At 41.4% G+C, this 21,905-nt stretch overlaps 1 protein-coding gene across 1 annotated transcript in view; it reads left to right on the forward strand.

The window, feature by feature from the left end:
• The window catches only part of ITIH5 (inter-alpha-trypsin inhibitor heavy chain 5), a 122,566-nt gene that overhangs the window by 61,792 nt on the left and 38,869 nt on the right, over positions 1-21,905 (forward strand). The window contains exon 6 of the mRNA XM_063448279.1: positions 19,499-19,668. Within this exon, the coding sequence (XP_063304349.1) occupies positions 19,499-19,668 (170 nt within the window). The remainder of the gene's footprint in view (positions 1-19,498; positions 19,669-21,905) is intronic.

The raw sequence follows: 21,905 nt of genomic DNA on the forward strand, positions 1-21,905 counted from the left end.
CAATATATTTGAACTGCAAAATATATTATATATATATATATCATAGTTGAACTGTATTTTTTCTGAACCGTGTCCTGTTGACCACTTTGCAATTGCTTACGGAAGATCTTACTTTTACCATACGGGACTCTTGTGTTTTTAACTCTGTGAGGCACCTTTATCATGAAGCAGGCTCTAAGTCTTTCACTGGCCTGGTAGGCTCACATCAATCACCTGGGTCAGAATTATGATGAGTGTTAAGACCTCCAGTGGTTATGGTACTGCGGTCTTCTATTCCTTTCCCAACAGCTGAGCATAAGTGATTATAGCTACAGCAGGGAGTAGAGGAATAGTAGAGATGAATACAGCTTCCAAGACCAGCAAATAGAATATTCCCCAAACATGAGCCCAGACTTCATGAAGGGTGTAACAGAACTGACCTTTATTGAAACAGGCTGGCTTTTATGAGAAATCCTCCTGCAAGAGGACCTCCCACCGCAAACAAATACATTAACCAATCGTTATACAGTATTTCACTAATACACACCTTCCCTCTGCCTGGGAGATATTGAGATAAGTTAAGGAATAAATCAATTATCTCCAGGCAAAGGGCACACATTTTCCCCAAAAGTTAGAACACCCCTTTCCCCACAAGGAATCCCCACACAATACATATCCCCTGATAGCCCCTGAGGGGACAAACATATCCAAATTTCACCCAGATCGGTTCAGGGGTTCTTGAAAAGTGTGGAAGTCATGTTTTACCGACCACACACGAGGCTCCTGCCCAAAACAGTTCCACGAATTCAGCGTGTGCGGTCGGTCAATTGGGAAAAAGGTGAAAAGCGAGAAAAATACCGAAAAGATCTTCCTGGCTCATAGCAGCGATTGTTCCCCTTGTCTGCACGAACATAACTACCGAATGCCGCTCTTCTGGCTGTTCGGTAAGTGGGAGAAGCTGGTGTTCGGTAGTTTTCAGCGGTGGTTCGTGAGGTTGAGTGTCCGATTTTAGTTCCAGACACTCGACGACCAAGTCCCGCTGACTCCCCTCGTGCGAACAAGATGGCCGCCATTTTCTTTTCCATGTGGCGTTCGGCTATACGAACAGCGGCCACCCAGGGAACACTTAATCGACGGTACTTTTGAACTTAACAAGCCAGGAGGGTGGTTGGTGTTCGGTAGTTTCAAACTGCCGAACTAATAACCAATATTTATACAGCAAAATGGAGAAAACACACAAATATAGAAGAAAATGTCGAAATAAAGTTCATTTTCTTCACAATGAGCTATACCAATTTTGAGTAGTTGTGTTTAACTCTGAAATATGTTGGGAAACCCCTGTCTTTATGTGACTACTCCCTCACATCCCTACAAGCCCACAAATGGTTATATGAGAAAGACCTATTCATATCTTTTAATATAAAAGAATGGAATCACATTCACTGAGCCACTAGGTGCCTGCTTTGGGAGTCAAGGAAAACTACTGATGAAGTGGGACCTTACACCCCAGAGACTATCCTGGATGTTCGCTGGCTCATCATCGGTCTGCTGGCGTTGCCTCCAAGCTGAGGGTTCCTTATTCCATATTGTTTTGTGAATGTCAACTTTTGAAACAATTTAGGTCTTCTGTTAAAGCACTCCATTATCAAACAATTGGGCTTTCTCAGCCCATAGTGCCAGGGCCGTCTTTAAGGAGGGGCTGCCCCGTGGGCCCTGCTGCCTGCAATAATTATTATTTTTTTTTAAATATTTCCCTACCTAATGGGCCCGCGGTGCTAGTATTGCGGCTGCACCGGGGCCCGCACACTAAGGGGGCCCACCGGGTGGCCCATACCCTTAGGGCCACCCAGTGAGCATGTTCCAGCAGGGGTACGGTCGGCGCTGTGGCCTTTAACAGCACGACCGGGCCCTTGCTTAACGGCTGCATGGGTGGAAGTGACGTCCGCGAATCACTTCCTCCTACCTCACAGATATCGAGCCGCGCGGGAGGCTGCTGAGCCAGGATCCAGTAAGGAGGGGGAGCAAGCAGAGCCAGGAAGGAAGCCTCTTTCAAAGGTAGGAAACTGAAGAGTGTCTGTGTGTGTGTCACTATGTCTGTGTGTGTGTGTGTGTGTGTGTGTGTCAGTATGTTTGTCTGTGTGTCAGTATGTATGTCTGTGTGTGTCAGTATGTCTGTGTGTGTGTCAGTATGTCTGTGTGTGTGTCAGTATGTACGTGTGTGTGTCAGTATGTACGTGTGTGTGTCAGTATGTACGTCTGTGTGTCAGTATGTATGTCTGTGTGTCAGTATGTATGTCTTTGTGTGTGTCAGTATGTCTTTGTGTGTGTCAGTATGTCTGTGTGTGCGTCAGTATGTCTGTGTGTGCGTCAGTATGTCTGTGTGTGTGTCAGTATGTCTGTGTGTGTGTCAGTATGTATGTGTCAGTCAGTATATGCCTGTGTGTCAGTTTGTATGTCTGTGTGTGTGTCAGTATGTCTGTGTGTATGAGTTTGTGTGTCTGTATGTATGTCGGTGTGCCAGTCAGTATGTCTGTGTATGTGTCAGTATGTATGTCTGTGTATAGTGTCAGTATGTCTGTCACAGTGTCTGTGTGTGTGTGTGTGTGTGTCAGTGTGTATCTGTATGTTGTCAGTATGTATGTATCTGTGTGTGTGCCAGTGTGTATACCTGTGCATGTATCTGTATGTAGCCAATGTGTGTATCTGCATGTGTGTCAGTGTTTGTATCTGCATTTGTCAGGTTATGTATCTGTGTGTCTGTATGTTGTCATTGTGTGTCTGTGTATCTGTATGTTGTCAGTGTATCTGCGTGTGTGTCAGTGTGTGCATCATAGAAACATAGAAACATAGAAACATAGAATGTGACGGCAGATAAGAACCATTCGGTCCATCTAGTCTGCCCAGTATTCTAAATACTTTCATTAGTCCCTGGCCTTATCTTATAGTTAGGATAGCCTTATGCCTATCCCACGCATGCTTAAACTCCTTTACTGTGTTAACCTCTACCACTTCAGCTGGAAGGCTATTCCATGCATCCACTACCCTCTCAGTAAAGTAATACTTCCTGATATTATTTTTAAACCTTTGTCCCTCTAATTTTAGACTATGTCCTCTGGTTGTGGTAGTTTTTCTTCTTTTAAATATAGTCTCCTCCTTTACTGTGTTGATTCCCTTTATGTATTTAAATGTTTCTATCATATCCCCCCTGGCATCTGTGTGTCTGCATGTGTGCCAGGTTGTGTGTCTGTATGTGTGTGTGTCAGTGTGTGTAAATGTGTCTGTATAGTTGCATCTGTATGATTGTGTATATCTGTGTATCTATGTGTATCACAGTGTGTGTGTTTGTAACAGTGCATGTGTATTTGTGCATACATCTCAGCATTCACCAATACACGCAAATACACACCTGCATTCAAACTTCAACACTACATATAAACACACCTCTTTTTTTAAACAACAAAATTATATATAAACACACCAGTGTATTCATAAACCAACAATACACATAAATGCATACTTGCATTTAAATGCCATCTCCACATACAAACACACCCCTACATTCACACAAACATACTCCATACAAAAACATGCTTACACTCAAACACACAAATACTGCTCAGTGCTAAATACAACCCTGCATGCATGGGAAAATGGTAGCGCCCCAGCTGTCAAAGCATTGTTGGAGTTGCATGACAGATGGGGATCTACCTTTTGCCCCCTCTTGCCCAAAATAATTCATGCACCAGAGCCCTCTCTACTTTACGTCCGCCTCTGCGTTGGGGTGGGGGGCATGATTGCATGCCAGGGAGGGGACGACAGGGTTCAGGGGGCCCAAGCAAATGTTTGCCCAGGGTCCAATCCATATTAAAGACGGCCCTGCCTATTGCCTAACGTCTTCCTTCTGGATATGTATCCAGATGCATTTAAAGGAGCTATGGGAATACTAATCGCAGCAAAGAAATCTTTAGCTTCCTTGTGGAAAGTGACTACTTTACCAAAAATAATTATGGTCTGGGAGAACCTTATTAAGATTAACATATATGAGGAAATGTCTAAGCAAACCCAGGGGTCTAACACTAAATTGCAGAAAATATGGAGAAACATATTTCATCAGCCCTCCGAGCATCCCACAATGGCCTGGCTCTGTAGGTCCTCCAGCTTCCTTCCTGTCGGTCATCTCCTTCACTTCTTTCCTTTCCCTCTATTTTTTCATTTTTTTACTAACCTCCATTGAGGCCGACAATTTTAGACAGCTAACAGTTGCAATATATTGGCATAGATATATGCTGATGTATATATATATATTTTTGACAATCTTTATTTATTTGAAGTTTCAAGTTGGGTAGGGTTACAGAAAAATAAAGGAGGGGTCAGTGTAACAGTTGTTCTGAAAGTACAGTTTTGGGAACAATTGTTTCAAACTGTATTGTGAACAGCGTGATATACATAGGATATTGATCAGGTCAGTTTCGAGGCTTGGGAATGGGATTCGGTTTATGCATTTACATAGTACTATTCTTGCGGACACACGTTATGCACTTCACATTGCCTGTGTATTGTACACTTAGTACCATGTTTCAGTGTTGGAACATTCTAGGGAGTGCAATGTGGGAAATAGACACTGTCTCAGGGCCGATGTTCAGCCTTCTACTTTTACGTTGTTCAGGCAAGGACCACTGCCTGAAGCCCTGGCTTAGAGTTTTTTTTTCTGCCACTTGGTGGCGTGTCCTTAACCGGTGCTATTTCTGTCAGTGGTTTGGTGTAAATTGCTCATCTCTGTAAGTGGCACCCTGCTATGTTTTGTTGCTGGGTCAGCAGGTGCACCGTATGGTGGGTGCCATTGTGCCACACCTAGTGTAGCCTAACCTCTGTTCGGTCTCCGAGTCATCACTTTGTGTTGTGCAGGTAAAGTCCCCCTTTCAGTGTGTGCCAGTGTCTTGTTGGGGTGTGCAGAGTCAGATTGGACCTTCACGATGTGATAGAAGTGTTTCTGTGTTGCATGCCCGTTACTGTTTCGGTGTGGTGAGGGGGTAGGGAAGCTTAGATGGGTCTTGGGTGGGGGTGGGAGAAGGTATCGGGGAGGAAGGGTGAGAGGCCTGAGTGGGTCGCCCAGCCCGTAGCAGGGCGACTACGCTTCCCAGGGGAATTATCAGTGTTAGCGTTTCTTGCTATCTCATATGTGTATGGGTTTTGGAGTTAAGAGGGGGTTTATGCTGTTTCCCTTGCTGTGTTAGTTCTCCAGGGGTACCATGTTAGGATGCACTTGTCTAAGCATTCCCACAGGGAGGCGGTCATCATCTCCATGTCATAGATATTTTCCACCTTGTCTACCCATTGTTGATAGCTGGGTATTTTCTGGCGTTTCCAGTGGCGGGGGATGAGGGCTTTAGCTGTGGAGAGCAGATGCATGGTGAGGGATTTTTTTTATATCTGTATGGGTATGGGTGTGTGGTGCAGGAGCATCGGCAGGGGCTGCATTGGGAGGTCTGATCCTGTGATTTCCCTTATCTTTGTGTTAATCACCTGCCAGAATGGTGTTCTCCGGGGGCATGTCCACCAGATGCTGATGTATATTTTTATGGAATTTGTAAAACCAAACTTACTGGGATTTCGAACTGTCTAAAAATATAAGTTTACAGACACCAAGCTTTTACGGTCAGTTTAAATATGTTGCCCCGTTTTGGAGATTTGGACTTCGTGAACTGACTTTTGCAAAACACTTTCATGTTATATCCCTTCTTACTTTATAAGCCTCTGACCAGGACTATGGCATAGTATGAGTGTGTATCAGCACAGTGGAGTGTAATGGAGCATTTTATTTTTTTCTTTACTCCTTCCTCAACACATTTCTTTCAAGCTAATACTGGTCATTGGACAAACTGGGCAACTGCTTGGTGGGCCATAATGGCCACAGGCTGAGGGATCCCCACGGCCTGCCCCTGCTGGGCCAGAGCTTATTTAGCGTCGGCCCAAAGAGGAGGATCCATGGCTGCCCAGATGCTTAGGAGGAGGAGGGGAACTTGTTCTCTTTCCCTCTACTGTAGCAGAGCATTGCCATATGTTTCCACAGCAACACTCTGTTACATGCCCGGTGCTGGCTGAAAGGATTTGTTTGCACCCACTGGTAATGCAGACAAGCTGGTTCTCCCACCAGACCAACAAGGATTAGGACTTCCCACTCTGTGACCAAAAGTAAGCCTCGGGAAGGGGGAATGAACTTAAATGTGTAAAAGAAAAAAAAGTGTAATTAAAATATTTCTTAATTAATTATTGTCAGGGTGGTAGTCCGGTGCCCGGAACCCAGACACAGTGTCCAGGCGGCGGCGCGTGGACCGGGACCCAATATGCCTGATGTTAAGTGGGAGTCTTCAGCGTGGAGGTGGATTATCAGGGTCTGGTGCAGGGTAACCGCACGCTCCCTGGTGTTGAGCACCAACGTTTGTGCAGCCACATACCAAGACCCTGAATCAGCTTCAGCGGATACTAGGAGCTTGGAAAATAAGCAGACCTCCCAGGAGCTGAATAGGGAGGCTCTGCAGCAAGATTGTATCCAGTACTAGAAACAAGGCAAGACTAGAGATAGGCACCAAACATGAAAACAAGACAGAACTAATAGAACCCAGAACCAGAGAAAGATAGTAAGCTAAACCCAGAACATATACACAAGACATGAGGAAAACATGAACATAACATGGGCATGACTGGACAGGACTGTACATGGACTGGGTATACAAACTAAAACAAGACAGGATAACATAGGCAAAACAAGAGGAGAAATAACTAAGTACTACATGTGAAAATCATGGGGATTTAGTCACACTATATGATCATACATTGCATAAGCCTGCCAACAACGCCAATGTACCCCATATCTGGCAGGTCCTACACTGCCTAAAGTATGCTAAAACATCCTAAGTAGACATATATAGCACTTACCTGCAAGAAAGGGCAGAAGCTTTGAGCAGCTGCCTGCAGGTCTCTGAAACAGAAAGGAATGATGGAAAACAAACGGGTGTGGCAACATAAAACAAACATTTAAAGGAAACCTGGAGACTGGGAAATCCAGGGACGGACTATAGGAATGAACCCAGAAATCCCAGCATAAAGAAAACCAGACATAGAATAGAAAACCAAAAACCAAGAAAAACCAAACAAGAATTGAAACAAGAGTACTGGATACCAGAAGCCAAGTCCAGACATCAGAACAGAGCAGAGCAGATCATGACAATTATACTCCCCCCCCCCCCCATTACTGCCCCTATCCCCCCACTACTGCTCCTATCCCCAGCACAGCCCCTCTATCACAGCCCCAAACACAGCTCTTAAACACCATCACTGCCTCTATTCCACTTACCACAGACCTAATTACCTCATCTCAGCCATAAACCCTCCAGCTCAGGCCCTTTACAGTTTCAATCCCTTACTACTGCCCTTCCCCCAACATATCCCTTATCCCCCAACACAGTGTCTATCTACCTCTTACAGCACCCCAGACAGTACACAACAGCCAGTGAAGTCGTCCGGCTCCTTCTCAGGAGGAAGGGGCGTGACTTCCACTGCTGTTCTCCCAGACTCCCCAGCAGACCTGACCATAGACATAGAATACATAGACGCCACACGTCTATGGAATTCTGTGCTGAGCGGCGAGAAATGCGGGCACCATCTTGGACCGGTCCCGCTCTACTGAAGCTATTGAAGAACACTTAGAAAGTCCATCTCACTAAAGGTAAGTGAAGGACTTGGGGCACTTAATACCCCTACCCCTAATCCTTAATACCCCTACCCCTTAGTACCCCTAATCCTTAATACCCCTACCCCATGTCATTAATGCCCCTACCCCTAATCCTTAATACCCCTACACACAGTGTTAATACCCCTATCCCAGCACACCTAGTTCTTAATACCCCTTTCCCAGCACAGGGGTATTAACACCATAGGGGTAGGGGTATTAAGAACTAGGTGTGCTGGGATAGGGGTATTAACACTGTGTGTGTAGGGGTATTAAGGATTAGGGGTAGGGGCATTAATGACATGGGGTAGGGGTAGGGGCATTAATGACATGGGGTAGGGGTAGGGGTATTAAGGGCTATAAGTGCCCCAGGTCCTTCACTTACCTTTAGTGAGATGGGCTTTCCAAGGGATCCTCAATAGCTTCAGTAGAGCGGCGACCGGTCCAAGATGGCTGCCGCATTTCTCGCCGCTCAGCACAGAATGCGGCGTCTATGTATTCTATGTTTATGGTCCTGACCTTCCTGCTCTAGTTCCTGCCCACAGCAGCTCCTATCCTTCCACACATCACAGCCCCTATTCCCCCATGTACTACAGCAAATATCTCCTCCAGACACTACTATACCTTTAATACTAATTAGGCTAGTAAATGAATTAGGATGTATGGTTGAACTACTCATGAGGGGTTAAAATTATTAAGTAAAAAGGGATTTAAAAAGTTACATGTAATTTTGCACAATATTCAGGTATTTAAAAGTTTACCTTAATTGTTTGCCTGGCAATGAATGAAAGATTGTTGAATTACTACCGTACTCTGAATGACTGAATTTACCTATAACAATAACACAATTGTGAGGTTTTCAAAGTTCACAAACAACCATTTAAGAAGACCTTTGATGTTGGGCCAAGGACAGGTATCACTAGCTGCAGAAACTGCACTATGACAACTCTCTTTCTTTATCATTGAAGTAATATGTTTGTTATCTGTTTATCCATACAGAGGGGAAGTGAAGCTTCACATTAAAAAATACAATCCGGAAAAAGTTACCACAGTGGTTTATTTAACCACATTATCAGTCTAAACACAGGAAAGAAACTGGAGACAGGAAATTTAATTTGAGGTATCTTAAAGAAGTTTGGATTGTTATAGGTATTGCTAAAATACTATTTACTAGATAGTTTCATAGCTCACACTCACCAGTTAGATAGGTAGAACCATTATAAGCTGTATGGTGTCCGTTTAACGATAAATTAATCCTGTAGTATTAACAGTTGTATGGTGTACACACTACAGTGCAGTAGACAGTGTTGATGCTTTGTACCTATTTTAATGAATTATATGAAAATTGTACAGTCATAAAGCAATCTGACACAAACAAGTTGACATTACATAGAACACTGTAAACAAGGCTGCACATTACCATTGAGTATTGTTGTGAGGATGTGGTTAGATAATGTGGTTGGGGTTGCGATTGAGGGTACCTGCCTTTAAGATGCTGTGTATCGTAACTTCTCTGTGATACATTTTTAAAAGAAAAAGAAACATACTATTTAAAGGTTTGTTTCACTTGGGAGTTCTTTCTGATAGTGAAAACACTGGAAACTGGTTAGATTACTGGCACAATAACATAGAGAGAGGTAGGGATAAAAAAGAAAGAATAAAGAGAGAAGCTATTAGCGATAGCTAGTGCTTAGTACTTACCATCCAAACATAATTACCATCCAAGCATAAAATAGCACGACGGTTATCAGGTTGAAGAATTATATGTGTGTACTAGTGGTTATATTGTTTCCTATCATAATCAACTAAATCAGTCAGGAAAATCTCCCACAGAGTGGTAAGGACTTGTTAACAAGATTACAGATTGAGAAATTTTGTACAGTTTCAGGATTCCTTTTTCTCAAAATGCTGGTCATGGTTTCATGTATTTGGTTAGGCAGTCCACTATAGAGGTATTTTGAGGAGGGAGCGCAGGTAACTTGTTTTTCTTTGGTTTTTACTATATATTGGGGCTGATGTGTACTGTAGTCATTGCTGCCGCCCAGTGATGGGAGTGAGCAGGGCCGGACTGGGGATACAAAGCAGCCCTGGAAAAAAATGTTATGCCAGCCCCATAAGTCACTGCGCAATATATTGTCGCATGTCATATGTAAGGCTATGTCTTACCACCCCAGATGACAGATGATTGAGTAATATATATATATATAATTATACAGTAAGCATACCCACATGCAGACACTGACATCTCAATGACACACACAAGCTCATTGATACACACCTTCATAGACAAAGAATCTCACTGATATACATCAGCTCACTGACATAAAAACACAAGCTTACTCACTAGCAGGCACACACATGCAAGCAAGCTCGCTCACTCACTAGCAGACGTGCACACACACACACACAGCTTAATGTCGTGGTACTGGTATCTATAGCATGTCTCTACAGGCTTTTCAACGTAAACACTAACTTTTCCGAGAAAAGGCAGTGTTTACATTGCTTCAAAGTGACACCGCTAGTGACCGTCACTCAAACGGTCACTAGAGGTGCTTCCTGTGTCAGTGCACCTACATTCAGGGCCTCCACACTCTGGAGGCGCTGAACGTTCCCCATAGAGATACATTGATTCAATGCATCTCTATGAGGAGATGCTGATTGGTGTAGCGTTTTGCAGCCAATCCTATGGCAAAGCATTGGATTGGCTGAGATCATCAAGCTTGATGATCTTAGCCATAGAGGCAGGGCCAGTCGAGGGGAGACCAGCACGCTGCGTGGGGGAAAAAAAGGTGAGCAAAAACACTATTTTTAAACACACATATACACCATGACAGACACAGAAACACACATATACCATGACACACACACACACACCATCACAGGCCATGACACAGACTGACCCACACACACACCATGACACAGACAGACAGACACACCATGACACACACACACATATACCATGACTAATATAAGTATCTTATATGATTAATATAAGAGTCTGTATTACTCTCTATTTTATGATTCAGTACAAGATAGAATTGTTTTTGTGTGTGTGTGTGTGTGTGTATATTAAGGGCATATGTGTTTTTTTGGAGTGTTGTTGACCACTAATCACAATGGGGGTTGACCACTTGGGACCAGACCAATTAGGCAAGGGTTGGAGATTAAAGAGATACTAAGCACCATAATCACTTCAGTCTGCTGTAGTGACTATAGTACCAGGAGTGACCTGTCCCCATTCCACTGTTAAGAGACAACCTGTATTTGAGCAGTCTGACACGTAACTGGGTCTCTTAGACGTCAGTGGAACACAGAATGCCTAGTTCATTTTTTTTTTAACTGTATTTAGTTTTTATTGTTAAGTAAAACTTCAAACTTGAATGCATCAATGATCTAAATACAAACCGTGTTTATATATATATATATATATATATATATATATATATATATATATATTAAAAAGAAAACTGGAGATTTCAATTATAAACTAAAATAAAATGACCTGCTGCTCAAATTAATCTCTTAAAACTTCATATATATGAAGTTTTAAGAGATTAATTTCAGCAGCAGGTCATTTTATTTTAGTTTATAATTGAAATCTCCAGTTTTCTTTTTAATACACACATATATATATATACCATGACACACACATATACCATGACACACACACCATGACACAGACAGACGCACACACCATGACACAGACAGACGCACACACACCATGACACAGACAGACACACACACACACACACACACACACACACACCATGACACACACACATATACCATGATACACACCCCATGACATAGACAGACACACACCCCATGACGGACAGACAGACACACACCCCATGACGGACAGACAGACACACACCCCATGACGGACAGACAGACACACACCCCATGACGGACAGACAGACACACACCATGACGGACAGACACACACACCATGACGGACAGACACACACACCATGACGGACAGACACACACACCATGACAGACAGACACACACACCATACAGACAAACACCATGACACAGACACACACACACAGACACACACACCATACAGACAGACACACACACACACCATACAGACAGACACCATGACACAGACAGACACACACACACCATACAGACACAACATACAGACACACACACCATACAGACAGACACAACATAACACATTACTACCTGCCAGGGGGTCGTGCAGTGCAGACGGCTGTCTGTGCTGGTGGCCGCTGGGGAACTTGTGCTGGAGTCTGGCGGCCGCTGGGGGTCTGGTACTGGCGGCCGCTGGGGGTCTGCTGGCGGCCGCTGGGGGTCTGGTACTGGCGGCCGCTGGGGGTCTGGTACTGGCGGCCGCTGGGGGAGATCTGCTGGCGGCCGCTGGGGGAGCAGGCTGTTCTGTCTCTGCTCCCCCGCCCTCGCGCGCTGCTGCATGAGACCGGCGCCAGAATATGACGTCATATTCTGGCCGCGGTCTCATTAAGCGGCACGCTGGGGCGGGAGAGCAGAGACAGAACAGCCTGCTCCCCCAGCGGCCGCCAGCAGATCTCCCCCAGCGGCCGCCAGTACCAGACCCCCAGCGGCCGCCAGTACCAGACCCCCAGCGGCCGCCAGTACCAGACCCCCAGCGGCCGCCAGTACCAGACCCCCAGCGGCCGCCAGTACCAGACCCCCAGCGGCCGCCAGTACCAGACCCCCAGCGGCCGACAGTACCAGACCCCCAGCGGCCGCCAGCAGACCTCCCCAGGCGGCCACCAGTACCAGACCCCCAGAGGCCGCCAGCAGACCCAGGTGTCTGCCCGGCCCCAGGTGCTGACGGCCCACCGGGAAATTTCCCGGTATCCCGGTGGGCCAGTCCGGCCCTGGGAGTGAGCGCAGGATTTATATTTCTGCATTTGTATTTTGATGTTTGTTGAGATAAGTCTGCTTCTTGCATTTTATCTTTTTGAACTTGAACTTTAATGTTCAGATTAGTCTTTCCACAAATAAGTCCCTTGTTTCCTGGTCTGTACTATGTTGGAGTGCTCCTTGCCTGATGCAGCAGTATATGTATGTTCTTATTATTATTACATGTTAAAAGGTAAATTACATGCGTGGTAATGCAGGTGATATAATCCTTAATTTTAACGCTTTCCCCTGTCAGTTGGCTTTTAAAAACAAGGGGTTTTCTTGGTAAGAATAAGCATCCTTTGCAGGTCCACATTTATGAAAACCTATATGAACTGAATCATTTTTGTCTCCAATTCAAAAAGAACTGGGAGCTAGAATATTTTTTATAATGTCTCTGTATATAGTTATATTCTATTATTATTTGTTTGCACATCATATCTGCTGGGCTTGTTTAGATTTCTTGGAGAAGGAAAGGGATACATTGTACTGAGCACTGTACAATAGATTCACACTATATTCTTGAGCATCCCTGGAACTCCTATGTAACCACCAGTAATAGGGCCAAGATACAATATCATGAACTTCTTTTGGCCAAAGGTTATCCCCTGACCTCATAACTAAATGCCAAAGCACGAATACTTTGCACCAGATCTGTATACCTGACTGAGCCTTATTGCTGCTCATAGCAGTACACGCGTTATACAGCTAAATACTGTCTATATGTTGCAAAGTGCTGGGATTAATTATGTTTATCAAATACTGATGATAATGATCATCCCTAGGGCGAGCAAGGACTTAGAGCACTCTGTGAATTACCGCCTGATATTAACTACCACCTTTCTTAACACTGACATTAAACTATTACAAAAAATCCTTTCTAAGAGGCTACAACCACAACCACAACTCCCCACATTGATTCATGATAATCAGGTGGATTTATCCCACAGTGCAGAGCGAGAGGCAATACTATTAAAAATCTTAGCCTGATACATTGTGCACGCAACCGGGCAGAGTGCTAATTTCCTCTTCTGGGATTTCCTCTATATATGCACGGCCATACACTCTGCATTCTAAGACCACCACAACTACTAGTGCAGGAGGGGTGAAACACTTTCAATGTTTGCAGACTTCTGTACCACAGGCTCTATAGATTATATGTTTTTTTTGCCCGAATATTGCTTTATAATGAGCAATAAGCAATATATATGCGCAATATAGGCTATATATGCGTGATGTCGTAAATCGTTTGCCACTGCACATTTGCAAGGGTCATGCCTAGTGAGTCCTTTCACTTCCCCATAAAGGGGGGTTGTGGGGATCTTCTTTATTGTTAAAAGGTAGTCAAACAACAATATACAGGTAGGGCCAAGAAAAATACTTCAAACACAATAGTATATAATAATATGAACAATAAGAGCAATAAAAAAAAACCACAGGATATAAAAAAAGTACAGGATATAAAAAAAGTCCACAACAAAACTTAAAAGAATAAAAAATACAAATGGTACGGCACAGTCTCAAAGGTGGCAATAGATCTTCTAGTCCTGGTATGGGACTTTCTTTGTAGCTTCGCTTAATAGCAGAAGATGAAAAGGAAGCAAAAACAGAGGCAAACCAATAGTGCAATATGGTAGTATGTGGTAGGACAAAAGACACTTAGATAAGATGTCCACTCACAAATGGTAGAGCTATAACCGGCTCTAGATAAAACAGCATGCAGTGGTATACAATCCCCACTTGCAGGATATCCCTCTGGTTTTGGTACACAGTAGAATGATGGTAACTCACAAAATAGAGTAAGCAGACTAACTGCTCCATGTATCAAGCCTTGGTGGTATAAACCACACCAAGGATTTCTTTGGTTGTCCACAGTACGTGATGGGTCCAGATGTCAGATAAAAGTATAAAATAAATAATAATACATTCTAAAAATATATGGCTAAAAGGCAGGTAGTGAGGTAGCCAAAATACTTTATTTTAACAACAGCATAAAAACCACAACGCGTTTCTCCCCTTAGGGCTTTCTCAAGTGGTAAAAACAGATACCTGGCATAACTGGGTTTATACAGGCTTTAAAAGGTAGTGTTTAGGTACGAGTTCCTGATTTATAGAGGGTCTTCAAATGCTGTGAGACCCTAGCTAAGGAGGTGTCGCTGTTGGACTTTGCTCAAAAACACCTGTATCTGGCAATAGTATCCGACCCTAGCAATGTTTGCAGTGGGATTACCTTGTCTTCTGCCCATAGGAGTCTTTGCCCATTCATCTGGCTAGAGACCCAGAGATTTGATCCTGGGGGGAAGGCAGGATTGTTCACCAGGGATGGGAAGGAGGACACATCTAGTTTAAAGGCAATTGTTTGCCAAATGTTTAGAGTAGTAAAGGGATGTGGGGATGCTAATGGTGTACTCACAGATTTGTCTAGCCACACCAGTGCTGGTAGTGGTCTTCCCATCTGAAGATCCACTGTCACCTTCCACTGCTTGTGAACCCCATCCTTTGCTAATTCCACAACATAAAGAAAAAGAGTTGCCTGGTAATAAAGTTTATTAGGACTTGGACTGCTAAGCCTCCCTGAGTCTTCAGTTAATTTTTTTTCTCCAAATATATTAAATCAGCAACTTTTGAAGAGATTGGGGAAAAAAACATCATTATAGTTATATGGAGCCTTTCAAATAGGCACAGCAGGCATGGGAGGATATTAATTTTTACAACCTCTATGCATCCAAGCCATGATATGTGTGGCAGCACCCAATCCTCCAGCTCCCTATAGAAACAGTTCTTGATAGGTTGAATGTTCCCGCTGTACAATGGGGTATGATTTCTGAAGTATTTGATGAAAGCAGTAGCCCAACAGAATGGAAAAGATCGACAGATCTGGATGGCAAGTCTGTCTTGTATGTTAACTTTTAGGATGCTGGTTCTGGAATAATTTATGCGTAGATTAGATAGCAAACCATAACGTTCAAATTCTTTCATAATTTTTGGTAAGGAGATGTTTGGATTAGTGACATCAAAGAGAAAGTCATCTGCCTATACTGCCAGTTTATAGTGTCCCTTCTCATCCGAAGTATGGAGATGTCAGTATTACAGCGAATGATATTCAGGAAGGGTTGGAGGGCAAGGACAAAAAACAAAGGTGTCAAGGGGCAGCCCTGATGTGTGCCATTATAAATCTGAAAGGATGCTCTAAACCCCTTGTTTATGCACACTCTTGCATTAGGTATGGGTAGAGAACATGAACCCACTGGAGTAGGTGTGGACTAAGTTGGTTGTAGCGGAGTGTTGCAAACAGAAAATCCCAGTTAACCGGCTAAACAAGTATTGTTCTGCACAGCTTGTTGGCACCAGACAAACAATGGCAGCACAGTCCACCTTCGTGCTGCCTTTGTCCTTCCATCAGTCCACCCTCCCTGACTTCCCTCACTATCTGTTCAGGAGGAGTGACCTCAGTCAAGGAGGATCCAGCTGAAGGGAGAACTTCGCCTTGGTGATGGAAAAAAAGGCATAGTTTTTTTTTCTTTCTTTCTTTCTTTTTTTGTGTTGGGGGCGGGGAATAAATAACTTTAGATTTCTTACAAGAAAAGCTCTATTAAGTAAATACATCTTGTTTATGTGGATCTTTATGGAAAACTTTTTTTTCCATGAAGTTAATGGTATCATGGGCTGAAAGATAAAACTACAATATATTTTCCTTCACATTTCTTAAACAGGGGTTAATATAGCCGGGAAAAGGTCCCATGAGAGTATGTGAGAATTTATTGAGCATCAGTAATAGGATTAGCTTTCTGAGTTTACCAACTACTTTTAATATTTTACCATATTAAGTAAATAAAAAACTGCAGATCATTTATTTTGTTTAAGTAACCAAAGTAATAAAGCTGCAGTAAAATGTTGTGTTTATTTAAAGGAAGCTGATGAGGAAGCATGGTTCTGTTTAAGCATCCAGCTGCTACACAATTAACAGACATAATGTATAACCTATCCCAAAGTATTTGTTTCCTGAAGATGATAAACCTAGCCCAATTCAACTATGCAAAAGTCAAAACGTTACTACTTGTCAGCATTGACTGATCCCAATCCGAAATAAAACAATGGATCTTATTGGTTTTAAGATACTACAGCATCTAGGGAACCGTGTGTAAATACAATATTGGTTCTACTAAATAAAATAACACCGGCATCCTATGGGTAGTGATATAAATGAAATAGACACTCTTCATTTTGAACCTGTAAGCAATTTTCTGTGTGAACCATTAATTAACTATATCAGTTTGGGGTTCACAAACTTTATTATTTCGGCAGTATTCAAAACACACAGCTTTACAACAGTATAAAAAGTCAAAAGTATTGTCAAAAGAGCTACATCTATTTCATTGAATGGACTGTACTGACTATTTTTTTTTGTTTTTTTTCTTGATATATTTTTAGTTTTTTTTTTATTAAATATACTGGCAAAATTATTTTAGGATTGGTAATACAGTTGAAAACACAGTGATTTGTTGTTATGCTGACATATTTGTAGTTTATACAGGGCAGGATTAAGGTTGCACAGGGCCCTAGGCAGTGTTGTTGTGTTGTGGCTGAATTGTGTGTGTGTGCATTTAGGGAAGTCTTTGTGTGGCTGAATGTTTAGTTTGTGTATAAGTTTTGCCCCCTACCCCAGCTTAACTTCTCTGGTGGTCCAGTGGAAGGTGAGCAGGACTTGAAGCATCCCAGCCTGCTTTGGGAGGACCTGCTCAGAGACTTTCTCTGAGTCCGGGCCCTAAGCAGCCACCTTGGTCTCCTAATGGGTAATCCGGCTCTTAGTCTGTGTGTTTTGGCCAATGTATGCTAGGAATCACATAGTTCTACTATATATGGTTAGGTTAACTGCAAATAGAATAAGCAAATAATCAGTTATCATTTGAAATGAATATATCCTGCATTATAAATATATATGCAGTACTGTATTTATAACTTCTGCTGAATTAGTGCATATATATATTTATACATGCAAAGGAACTTCAAACTGTCCTTTCGTAGATAGCTCTTGTATGTATAAACATCGAAATCTGTTTCACTGTTGAAAATTACAAGCAATCATTAAATCTATTTTTGTTTAAAGAGGTAAAATTGATCATATCATGCATCAAATGTTTCATTAAATCAAGGACAGAGATTTGTGATTTGTGAATACAAAAATATCTGGAAACACAGTCGCCACTATAAACTCTTTTTCAGTATGTCTTTAAATAATGAAAGCAATGGCTTGAAAACTTGGCAATAGGATTTAAGAGCTGCTCTCAAGTAATGCATTTTATTTAACAACTGTGTGTAAAGTCCATCACGGAAAGAACTGGAACATTTTACTAATATGTGTAGCAATTGTAAATTCAGATGCCTGGGAAAAATATTATCATGGCTGTGCTTTCAAACAGCCTACATCACAATCTCCATTTGATTATGTTTGTATTTGCTCATCCCAGTAAATATTTTGGAAAACTGAACTAACTGGGAGGAGGTGACCTTAAAATGGAGAGCACAAGAGAATAACATGTATTTGAAACATGACATGCATAGCTAGAACATAAAGACAGGATAAAAAAAAGCTATTTCATACACAGATTTGGGTTCAGCAATACCTAAAAAGTAAATTACATAAGTATTATACAGATTATTGTAGGCTTTTGTTGCTGCCTGCAAATAATTCTTCTAGTGCAGTCAGAATATTACCTCTCTCTACCCCTTTCATGGCTACAGTCGTGAAGTTTGACCTAATAGTATGGTAAGAAACAGGTGACAAAACAGACCTTTTGCAAAATTCCAACAGAATAGAACCAAGCTTGTCATTTATTTAAAACATGTATTAAAATAAGATGTGTATTACTGATCTTCATTTACACATGATACATTTATCAAAATATAGGAATAAGATAATTCATTCTATTGGTCCAACACTTCATGGACACATTTATTGCCATATTTAGATGCTAAGATGACTGTAGAATTCTCATGCGATTTATATCAATATCATAATAAGTATAAATTAGAGATTATCACAGTCTAGGATATTTGAACAATATCACATTCATAATTTCGGTTTTAATGGGCAGGTGCAATAAAAAATAAAAATAAAGTCTATTGTCATGTTAAAGTAATGAGTGCGTTAGAAAAAAAAATTGACGAGTCTACTATGGTTTGTTCTTCAGTTTTTTCAACCACCCCATCATTGATGCTAGTGATGGAGCCACTAATAATATCACAGTTTTTAGTCATTAAAAAATAATAATAAAAAAAAAAGAAATACATTTTCTGGACCCCACAGACATACTTTGTTTGCTCTCACAGGCATCCTGACACAAATTGGATTTGCACTGGGCCATCAGTTCCTGAACATCCTAAAGGGCTTGCCTACAACATATGGCTACAACAACCATTTAAAAAATGTCCAATTGTTGTCATATTCTGTGGGTGGGTAGAGTCACTATCTTTAACTCTCATGAGCCACTACTGAATAACAGAAATGTAAAATCCAATAACGGCATTTGTAGTACAGATGTGATTGTCTCTAAAACATTTCTAAATATACAGTACTGCATACTGACATGTAAACATATCTATCAAACAGTGTGATTTCATAACTAGCTCATAGCCTCAATCAGCAAAGATCTGTCGTCAATTTTCAACAGGGGATTGAAAATGAATGACTCACTCAGAGTTTATTATTTCAGGTTTTAGAGGATTTTGAGATTATCGTGATTTCTATGATAACTGCATTATTTTTATTTTCTGGTATGATATAGAAAAGAATATAAGTGTGTTGAAATCATTATTTTGCTGAAAATGCTAACAATTTCTGACACCTCTACAAAATCCATAGTCAGCATCTGACATATTCTATATTTCTTTGACAGATATGATCTCCCCACCTCCCTCAACAATGATCAACCAAACAGAGAAATTTGCAAACATATCATTTAATCCATCAGTTATTATCCAAGCAAAGATTGCTCAGAAAGGCAGTTTTGGTGATTTTGTTGTTCGCTATGATGTCAAAAGAGAGCTCAGCATTGGCGATATCCAGGTATCATTGTTATAACAAAGAAATTCTAAATTGAAAAATGTTCACTTATAAATGTTGATATAAAAAACAAAACAAGCCAATAAAATGTTGCTGCATTAAAATGACCTATGTGTCATTATAGTGCCATATGTAATAACAAGGGTCATTGCTGTGCTAGGTACACTGCAGCATCGTTACTGTCCCTATTTAATTCAGTGTACCCGTTGCTGCAATGATATTGTGTTGTAGGCTTAGGAATAGTTGTTTGGGGTTAGCATTGGGGCATATTGCATTAGGGGGATCCTAAAGGAACACTAAAGGGTTAGGAATAGAAATGTGTATTCCTGACCCTATAGTGTTAAAACCACTGTTTAGGTGCTTTTCTCCCCTTCCCCTCCTTAAAATGTAATAAAACATACCTTATTTCACGCGCTGTGCAGGTCTTCAAAGGAAAAGCATCAGATTGGCTGAGATCGTCAAAGAGGTGGGGCAGGGGTAGGGGCCAAACACCAGCTTGGCCAATCAGCATCTCCTCATAGAGATACATTAAATCAATGCATCTCTATGGGGAAAGTTCAGCGTCTCCACGCAAAGTGTCCATCTGAGAAGAGGCCACTAGTAATGTCCCTAGGGAGCAATGTAAACACTGCCTTTTTTTCTGAAAAGGGCTACAAGGACATACTATACTCACCAAAAAAACTAGAATAAGCTGTAGTTGTTGTGGTGACTATAGTTTCCCTTTATTTGGGGGGGCAAGATGTTGAGATTATCAGACCTCAGGGTGCATGGTGCAGGGGTGTACGGTGGCTGGGACCAGGGAGGGTGCCCTAATTATTTTGCATGGACTCATGTTCTATGGGGTTAGTACCCCTCCCTCTGTGGGCATTGATTGATTTGGCTCCTGTTCAATTATACAGCAATGCTTATCTTATTTGCTTTCAAAAGTTAGATTTTGTATTTTAACTGATCCAGTATACTCTTCAAGAACCGCATATGCTGTAACTCTATATAGTGTCCTAATCAACCACCTAATTATGGCTGCTACTGGGCGCCCAGTGGTCTTTACCTCTTGCAACGACCTACTGGTTTTTTTTTTTTCTTATTTTCTCTAGAGTTCCTTCTTGAGTCGTCAATTGTAGAATGTTAATATGATCTAGACATTTCTGACTGGCCTGATTTATCAAATACAAAAATTGTGCAGGTAGTGCCTCGCTTGGTTATTATACTGTAACTATGTTTTAAATGTGCACCACACTTGATTTGAAAAAATAAATAAATAAAAATGTGCGCAGTTCTGCCTATATGCCTACACTGTTAAGTTTAATGATAACACTTATCTTGCTTTTGCTGTTGTAGTATAGCGAGAATACCTGTAACTCTCATGCACGTCATAAATAAAGAATGGAAAAAAAAAAGTTTAAATCTCTCTTTTCTTTTCACAGAATTTATGACATGCATAATTACTTTAAAATATATACACTGGAAGACTAATGTCATGGATATTCTGGGATTTATTGTTTCAATTTTTTTTTAAATAAAATGGAACACATGCTTTTCATCTTCAGATCTGCAGTTCCAAAAAATATAATTTTATACATTTAAGTATATTGTGAAATATTATAGGGAGTGGTGAACTTTAAAATTTCTATACATTAATAGATGCCACGTTAGATAACTTAAGTCATCTCATGGTACAGTTATTTATATTTATAATTTATATAATAATTTGTAAAGCCTGGGATAAAAAAAGTTAAAAAGACAACTAATGATGCTGAATGTGTAAAGCTTATAATATGAACTGTTCAGCAGCATTGAACAAAGGTAGTTACATAGTATTGGTTCATAAAGGGTTATTAACTGAATTCTCAGCTGTCTGGCATTCAGAGTGATTTTTAAATGTCATGGAAAAATATCCAAATTGAAAATATAACAGACTTGGTTAGTTTTTCCAATTTGGTCATGTGATTAAAATAAAAATTTAGCTTTTAATTCAAAATCATTCAAACTTTAGAAAAAGCGAAAGGGTATTCAGCACTAAGCAATAACAGTCCAAACGGCAGCTAAATCACCGGAGCCAGGGTCTCTCGTCCTGTCCACAAACAGATGAAAGTACAAGGAGTGGTGCAGGCCTAAGTCTGTCCTTAAAAATATATATATAAAAGCAGGGAGAAATAGAAAAAAGGGGAGAATATATAGTGTAGTATGTCACTGTCCAAATAAATAGAATAAAACAAAGGAAATACACTCACAATTTCCTG

This window comes from Pelobates fuscus, chromosome 3 (genome assembly GCF_036172605.1).
Source record: "Pelobates fuscus isolate aPelFus1 chromosome 3, aPelFus1.pri, whole genome shotgun sequence".
NCBI lineage: Eukaryota > Metazoa > Chordata > Amphibia > Anura > Pelobatidae > Pelobates > Pelobates fuscus.